The 9,239-nt window shown below is 36.3% G+C and overlaps 1 protein-coding gene across 3 annotated transcripts in view; it reads right to left on the bottom strand.

Moving 5' to 3' along the window:
• The window catches only part of LOC106869408 (VWFA and cache domain-containing protein 1), a 58,677-nt gene that overhangs the window by 13,723 nt on the left and 35,715 nt on the right, over positions 1 to 9,239 (bottom strand). For all 3 annotated transcript variants that reach the window (XM_014915132.2, XM_014915133.2, XM_014915134.2), the window contains exons 18-25: positions 8,563 to 8,660; positions 6,918 to 7,112; positions 6,024 to 6,146; positions 5,100 to 5,199; positions 3,560 to 3,658; positions 3,190 to 3,255; positions 1,341 to 1,427; positions 106 to 221 (exon numbers count right to left, since the gene is read on the bottom strand). In XM_014915132.2, coding sequence (XP_014770618.1) covers positions 106 to 221; positions 1,341 to 1,427; positions 3,190 to 3,255; positions 3,560 to 3,658; positions 5,100 to 5,199; positions 6,024 to 6,146; positions 6,918 to 7,112; positions 8,563 to 8,660 — 884 coding nt within the window. The remainder of the gene's footprint in view (positions 1 to 105; positions 222 to 1,340; positions 1,428 to 3,189; positions 3,256 to 3,559; positions 3,659 to 5,099; positions 5,200 to 6,023; positions 6,147 to 6,917; positions 7,113 to 8,562; positions 8,661 to 9,239) is intronic.

Below are 9,239 nucleotides of genomic sequence, written 5' to 3'. Positions count from 1 at the left end.
ATATATATATATATATATATATATATATATACACACACACACACACACACAAATAACGATATTTAAAAATCATAATACTTTATAGACTGAAAATATCAAACTCACTTGTCGTCTTCTTGTAACAAGCCTCCAGTACAAAAGTTCATTTCAAGGGGACATTCACAGGGACACTCGCATTCACTTTGCTCCATTCGATGACAATTTAGACACAGACGGTCAATCTACAAATGAATAAGCAGAAATATTGTTAAAAGAGAAGAATTGTTAGTTGAATAATGGAATTTACAGGACAAAGAGCCCATTAAAGGTTATATAAATGTTGTCAGTTAAATTCTCTCAGGTGAAGATGAGGGTCACTGCCCATAACACTTGTAGACTTCTTCAAACTAACGAAGATGATATACTTACACTCATGAATGTATTTGTTGGCCGATTAATTCTTCTCAGCCAAGCATCATGCTGCTATATCAGTAGGTATACCTAATCACCAACAGGTAGCAGAACCAACAACCATTACTGCAGCCTATCACAGCTCAACTCAGTGCACAGACATCTCACAAAGTGAAACAATACCAACATTGGTTATCTTGGATGCCTTTAATGGAATCCACTGTTGCAAGCATCTGGACTAGATTGCTGGTTGAAGATAACTCCTTCTCTACCTCCCAACAAACTTGGAGCCCCATAAAAGAGTCATGGATGGTTACTGCCTTTCCCTTCTGGTTATAAAACATAATAATCTGCAGGCTCATTTTCATGTACACAATTAGAGGAATGAAGTAAATTATATTCAGACTGGAGACCTACTCTGGATATTTGCAACAGAGTTAACTCCACTAAAAGCACGTAGGTGGTAGTGTTTAACTGGGTGACAGATTAAGACTACTACCCAATGAATCTGAATTGAAGACATATAAGTTAGTAAACCCAATACTATGTCAACTTAACCATTTCTCCTATATTTTATTGAAAGCCATGCAAAATATCAATGTTTCCACAAGCTTATGGGGACTTTTAAAAGTTACACCTCAGCACTGTTTCATTGAGTTAACATGGTAAAAAATAACTATTTCATACCATTCTACTTAACATTTTATTACCTGTAACAGTAACATTCCCAGATGATCTACTAATATCTTTTTTTATCATTTGTTAAATGGTCTGCAGTTAATGTACAATTAAGTGTATTGTTCAAATACATGATGAACTTGAACTCATGAACTACAGGTCAGTAGTCCAGTATGATATCTACTTGGTCATTACAATTTGACAACCTGCAATAATATAGTTTACCAGAAAGAACTTGAATACGTGGGGATTTATTGTTCAAATTTACTCACCATGCTGCAAGGACAGAAAGCAGTTGCTGTGTCACAAGTATGGTTGACTATTCCAAGGAAAGCATTTGTGCCAGGAATTTGAGTTATCTATATATATATAAAAAAAAAAGTAACAACAAATATAACACAAATAGTAAACAGAACAATAAAATATAAAAACTAAAAAAAATCAATAAAACTATTTTCAAAAAAAGAATATGATTAAAAATCATAACGTATTCAATATTTGATGTGAAGGTAGACAATGGAGGGAATTCAGCTTGGCCGTTAATCTAACAGTCTTGTAATCAAAGATGGTACAGCTGTAACCATCCACTCTTTTATTTAGATAGTATAGTGTGATTTCAGTTAAGACAACAGGTACAACATAGCTTCTTTCCTGCTCCTTCTACACCACTGTCATCACTCTCAACTTTTTAACATTAGTGTTTCTACGTTATCATGTGTTGAACATATTTTCTATATAGCAAAATATATTTAACGACTAAAGTACTAAAACAAGTGAAGTAATGTCTAATGTGGGATGCCTCATCATTCAGTGTCTACTTTTCCATCTTACATGGGTCAGAAAGAATTTACCGAGGCAAATTTGCTGCAGATGTATGCTTTTCCTGTTGCTAACTCTCACTGGTTTTTAAGCAAAGTGACTGTAAAGTAATACTTCCCTCTTAGAACTAAGATGTTTAGTCTCAGGTTAGCCCATATAGAACAAACTTATGATCAGATATTTCTTATTTTATTCAAATAATATATCTAGAACAACAAATATCCCATATGTCCTTCCATTTAAGACAAGAGGGTGTGATTTGGGGATATCGTTGATATTTCTAGCAATTCAAGCAAGCACAAAGAGTCTTCTCTCTTATGTTGTTTAAAACATTAAATGGTCAGGTCAGGTGATGAATCAAAATTCATCTTCACAGGTGTATGCTATGGCCAATGCATTTGTCCCACATACATTCCATCTTTGTGGAGATCAAGGAAATTCCTCTCCAGATCCAATAACTATATGTTTATACATATATGTACCAAAGTTCATGATACTTTCAGGTTCACTTGACGCTTTTATAAAACTGCTTTAAGGTGTCTTAGCATCACTCAAGAAAGACTTTTGTCAGTCATTCAGAGGTTATCTAAAGGACACTGCATCCTTGAAAAATTCCATACTTCCTCAAATTCATCAACACTACTCCTGATGTACCTATACACCCTTTCCATTTTAAGGCTCTTTTACTGTTCACTTTTCTGCCCGTTTGTGTTTTATTCTGTGTATTGCGCATGCACTTTGGACTACCATAGCTGTCTGTCTTTGCTTGATTCATTGTGGCTTTCTGTCCCTTCCTTTACCCTTTCCCAATAAGTTGTAATACCCCTGAACGCTATACAATAAGATCAAAGTTTACTTCCCAACAACATGGTTTCGGGTTCAGTCCCATGGTGTGATACCTTGAACAAATGTCTTCTGCTATAGCTCTGGGCTGCCCAAAGTGGATCTAATAGAGAGAAACTGAAACAAGTCTGTCATGTATGCATATGTGTGCTGTGTGTGTATGGGCATGCATTTGTGTCTCCTTGTTTTGACATCATGATAGTTATAAATGATTTCTATTGTCATTCATTCTCAGTATTTTGCAAGAGCATGTCTGGCCATGGGGAAATATTATCTTGCTTGGAAATAAGAAAGTGCTGGCAACAAGAAAGAGCATCCAGCCAAAGAAAATCTGCCTCAATAAACTCCATCTGACCCATGCAGGTGTGAGAAAGTGGACATTAATACAATGATGATACACATACACACAATCAAATTTTAACTTTATTCTTTCACTCAATTATAAATATATTTACATACCTGGTAACGAGCACAATGTTCTCCGTGGACCAAATTTGTGAGGACTCCTTCAAGACTAGTGTTGAACTAGAAATATAGAAACATAAGTATTACATTTCTCAGTTGTACTTCTTTGTCAACTGATTTGAACTGAGATCTTATTTTAGAATCACTCTAACAATAACAACACATACACAATTCCTTTTATCTTCATTACTATTTTGTGATTATGTTATATATTAGTTATCAATATCTTTTACTGTACATCAACAGCCTGACTACTGAATCACTATCAATAATTGTGAACATAGGTGGCAATACTTAAAATACTTAAGACTTCAACATTAATTATTTATGAAGAACGGAACAAAACCTAGGTTTTACAGCTTACATTATAGAATCTTTGAACAGTTCGGTCATTGTATCTATTGCAGAGTTTCTTCTGGACAAATCCTCGATGATTCAATATATCATTTGCTATGAGTGGTTCCTGAAGAAAAGAAACAAAAATTATATCAAACCAAGACAAATCATTAGAGGTATATATATCATGCCCCCTCACATGCACATACACAAGCACTCATGTCCCATGGAGAAAGATAACTTCCATTCTCCAGAAAAGTGACAGGTCTATTACGGTAATCATGTTGTGATACAAATACTTTACACACACATACACACACTAATTCGTTTTACAGTCATTTTTTCTATACTGGCAAGGGTTAGATGAATACATATTACCAAGACATTGTTTTAACACCCAGATAACCTTTACTTGTTCTTCAAGTAAGAGAGTTTCATTCCACATAACTTTGGAAGTGCAGAATTACTGGAGTATTTGTTAACTGGGAAAATATCAATAAACAATAATGTCTGTAGCTTGGCTCAGCAGAGAATTTAAACATTCATACAGAGACACACATACACGATGAGCTCTGTAGCTTCATCATCGTTTAACGTCTGCTTTCCATGCTGGCATGGGTTGGAAGGTTTGACTGAAAACTGGTAAGCCAGGAGGATGCACCAGGTTCCAATCTGATTCGGAACGGTTTCTACAGCTGGATGCCCTTCCTAACGCCAACCACTCCAAGAGTGTAGTGGGCATTTTTTACGCGCACCTAGCAAATTCCCTCCCAAAGCATTGGCTGACAGAGAGCTATGGTAGAAAACATTTGCCCAAGGTGTGGTGCAGTGCGACAGAACCCAAAACGAGATGATTGTAAAGCAGACTTCATAGTCACAGGACCATGCTGGTGTGTTATATGTTATTGTTAGGAGTTAACGACTGAATAGATGGTCAACAGTGTGCTTGTGTGTGTGTGCACGCACATACACATAAGAAACTGCAAGCTCTGATATTTGCTTATGTAAAAGTAGTTAATTAATCATACAAGAATACAACCGAGAAAACTGGACATCAAAGGTATTCACTAATGTAAGATCATCATCATCATCATCATCATCGTTTAACGTCCGCTTTCCATGCTAGCATGGGTTGGACGATTTGACTGAGGACTGGTGAAACCGGATGGCAACACCAGGCTCCAATCTAATTTGGCAGAGTTTCTACAGCTGGATGCCCTTCCTAACGCCAACCACTCAGAGAGTGTAGTGGGTGCTTTTACGTGTCACCCGCACGAAAACGGCCACGCTCGAAATGGTGTCTTTTATGTGCCACCCGCACAAGCCAGTCCAGGGGCACTGGCAACGATCTCACTCGAAAATCCTACGGGAGCCAGTCAGGCGGTACTGGCAACGGCCACGCTCAAAATGGTGCATCTCATGTGCCACCCGCACAAGAGCCAGTCCAGGGGCACTGGCAACGATCTTACTTGGCTTGCCGGGTCTTCTCACGCACAACACATTTCCAAAGGTCTCGGTCAGATGAATAAATTAATTCAAAGTTGGCTTTGATATAATATGGCACTTACTTTGTGTGTGATATGTTGTTGCTCAACAGGACCTTTTCGATTTGGTTCAATGAGGTCAGGATGGGAAATGAGGTAGCCATTGTCATCCATGATAAAGCATCTACAACCAGAGATGATCAGTGATATCATTTGGTGTCGTTATAATTTACAATTACATTTTTTTTTATATCAATGCAAAACAGAAACATAATAGTTTTAAAATTAATAGACTTCAATTTTAAAGAAATAATTCCATCAATTTATAATAGGCAAGACAACATTCATCCATACATTCCAATCAATGTGAAGCTGCGACTTCCCTCACTAGTACACACGCATAATTGGGTGGATATTTGTGTGTGTGTGTGTGTGTGTGTGTGTGTGTGTGTGTGTGTACATGCATATATATGTATGTTTGTGTGCACCCTCATCTAGATATCACTTGATGGTTGTGAATGAGAATCAGTTTCGCACAAGTGAGGTTGTTTGTTTCTCATCTTCCATGAAAATCATGTCTAGCTTTGAAGAAACATTTGATTGCTTGGAAACATGTGAAGGTTGGTGACACAAAGGGCATCCAGCCATTGAAAATTTGCCTCAACGAACTCTCCTTGACCCATGCAAGCAAAGAAAAATCTACAGTTAATGATGATGATGATGATGATAAGAGAAAATTGAGAAATACATAAATTATTCAAATTACTTGTAGACTCTAGCTTTTGGTTTTCAAATCTCTTGCTAAACTTTTCAATTAATATTAGATTAAACATTACTTGTTACAGAATAAAATATGGAAAGAGGTGTGCATGAAATATAAGCCTTATTAATTACTTCTTCAAATGCTACATGACTTCTACTTGGTCACTGAATCTGCTACAGATAACTAAATCTCTCTCAAATCAGACCAACCTATTCACAGTGAAATCATAAAAAATAACTTCTTACCTAACAGTTGGCTGTTCACAGGCTGGTACTTTCTCAGCCAGAATCTTATAGAAATAGCCAAGGGTGATATCCATGCCCATCACAGCAGCAACTTTGTCTTGAGGACTGTGGAGTGCAGCTCTCCTGTAAGAAAACAAAATACAAATATGACAATAAATAATAAATAATAAATACTTTGTAAAACTAAATATAATTAAGTTGACTGGGACATCCAGCTTCATTGCCTGGCTTGTTCAGCCTCTTCACAATAAGAGTGACTACTCTCAGTAAATGAGAGACAGACAGACAGACAGAGAGTGATAATTATCATCATTGTTTTTATGTTAGTTTTCCCATGCAAGCATAGGCTAAATGGAGCATGTTGTGGCAGATTTTCTATGATGAGATGCTCTTCCTACTGCTAATTCTGACCTGTTTTCCAAATAAGATATTTTCATTTATTGTCCTCACATGTTGAAACCAATGAGCCACTGAAACTATGGGAGTATATTACCAGGGAATATAAATATACATGAGAATGTAAAGTATACTTCATTTTAATAATTATTAATTTTAGGGTTGCTGTGAAAAGTAAAGAAATTGGTTATACAACTAGTCTTATCACTCTGTAGATAGAGAAAAATGTGATTGAACTGACCAATTTCTAGTTTTTAAACTTTTTTCACAGAAAAACAACATCTGTCTGTCCACAGAGTTTAGTAGTTTATAAATATTTATAGAATATCTATATAGAAACTTGGATTTGGTTAAACCTTCAGTCTGATTTGAATCGTAGTGCATTAACTGTACATTTCAAATTATCTAGTGTAGTGTACAAACATATAGATACAAGTACACACACAAACAATTATATATGCATGATTCATACACATTTATATAAATATATATACTTACTTTCCCTCAAATATAGTATGGCTGACAGTGACAATATAGCCAGCACCTCCAACATCTAGATAGGGAGCAGCAAGTGTCACAAAACCCGGGAAAGCAAGTGCTCTTTCAAACCAGGGTCTTTTAGTGGGGTCATAGGTCTTATCCATTAGTGTACCTGGGTAAACTCGGAATGAACCACCAGGTGTTGCAACATATCTGTAAAATCAAAAAACAAAAGCATGAATATTACATGTTAAATCTGCTGAGTAATGTAGGTATATAAAGTGGTTGACACATCAAGGTATCATCTAAATGTGTACAATTCCCTCTGGATGCATACCTTTCATTCTTATGCATATACACAGGCATGCATATATGTATGTACTGTGGAAGGCCTACACAAGCATGGATGTTGATGTTTTGATAATACTGGGCTGTCAACTTCTTGTTTGTGAGTTTAACTCCACTCTAAGTATTTTGCTAAGTCACTGAGAAGGACACTTTATTCTACAATTCCTCAATGGCTCTGGTTTTAAGAAAGAATGAATGGATAATATTAACTTAGACTGGTCTTCTATCTAAGAGAGATGATATTTTTCTGATATTTGCTTTACACTCTGAGACTAGAGAGAAACACAGCCTACCAGGGTTTAATACCTTCAGGGTTTATTCAGTAACTGATGACCAGAGAGGGCACTCAGCCTCCAGACCCTAGAAGCCTCAATGAAGGGGATATTGCAAATAAGGGAGACAATCTTTATAGGTTTAATAAATGAATGGAATCATTTCCATGTTTAAGACATATTTCAGCAGCTTGGCATGAAGATTGAACTAGTTTTGTCTTTCATAAACCTCTTCTTCCCAGCTGTCCTTGATGAATTGTAAATAAAAAACAAAAACAAATCAATTTAATCTTCATGCCAAGCTGCTGAAAGCTCTATGGTTTAACTCTGAAGTCTTATGTTACAGTACAACGGAAGATGTATTTAATAAAGATACGGGCATGACTGTCACCACACTTTCCAAGCTCACATGGGCCAGACGGAGTTCATTGAAACAGATTCTCTTCTGCTGGATGCCCTTCCTGCTCACCAACCTTCACCTGTTTCCAAGCATAAATATATACATATTCAAGCTTGATTTCAATGATGTCAGACTACTGTATACAGAATGACATACTGAGTTTTAATTGCCATCATCAATAATATTTTCATACCAACTTTTCAATATAGTGGGCAATGCTATTTCTAGCACAGAATCTCATTTCATTCCCCAACCCCAAATGCTACAATATGCTACATGACATTGCCAAGTTAACAACATAGTACCTGTAGCATGGTGATGTATGTAGCTACATGGATATATAAGATCTGTTATACTGATAGCCAATCACATGGGTTCCAAGTGTTTCACCAGCTACACTGTATAGCCATACTTATTTTTAACAATGATTGCAAAGTTACCATCACCATTACCATGGCTACTGCCATGGTAGTGATGAGGGAGATGTTGGTACTGAAGATTCTGCAGTCAGCATTACCACGGTGATGCAGTTAATCAACTGCTATCAAATATGTCGAACTACAGAAAAAGAGAAAGACAAATATAAAAGCATTAAGAGCAGAAAAACTGGCAGATATTGTAAAAGGAGCTGAATTAAACTTACCGTCGTATGATATAATCGTTCAGTTGACTTGTATGGAAACGTCGCACCCATTCATCATTAATTCTTGCAGTAGCAGCAACATCATTTCGAATTTGATCCTAAAATTGTTAAAGATATTTCCAAGTGAAAATAAAAACAATATAGTAACAAGAAATATTTGCAAATTTCTTATGTTACAGACCAGAGCCAATATAAAGTTTGTTGGTTTTAGAGATATAATATTAACAATATGGTAATAGTCAGTAACATCCAGGAGGTCAGCCAGTGGGTAATGGAACACCATTAAAGTAGTGTTGTCAGGACTAAGTCCTCTTAATAACTAGCCAGGAAAAGTGTTCTAAATATTAAAGAAAATACCCTAATAGCACTTTTAACTGTTTATAAATAAAAATTCCATCTAAACTTGAAAGAGCTTTTAAGAGATAGTATTTAGTCCTGGTTTCATAATGTGAAACGGGAGAGCAATATCAACTGTCTCTACCAAGAAATTGCACATATGAAAAATGAGATAACAACTCATCTAGGCAATAAAGACTTAGTTCACATAAGTTTACTACCGTTCTCACCCATTGAAGAGCATCATCATTATCATTTAACGTCCGCTTTCCATGCTGGCATGGGTTGGACGGTTTGACTGGGGACTGGTGAGCCAGATGGCTGCACCAGGCTCCAATCTG

The sequence above is a fragment of the Octopus bimaculoides genome, chromosome 10 (assembly GCF_001194135.2).
Source record: "Octopus bimaculoides isolate UCB-OBI-ISO-001 chromosome 10, ASM119413v2, whole genome shotgun sequence".
Classification (NCBI taxonomy): Eukaryota; Metazoa; Mollusca; class Cephalopoda; order Octopoda; family Octopodidae; genus Octopus; species Octopus bimaculoides.
This window is presented reverse-complemented; position numbering and strand designations above follow the sequence as displayed.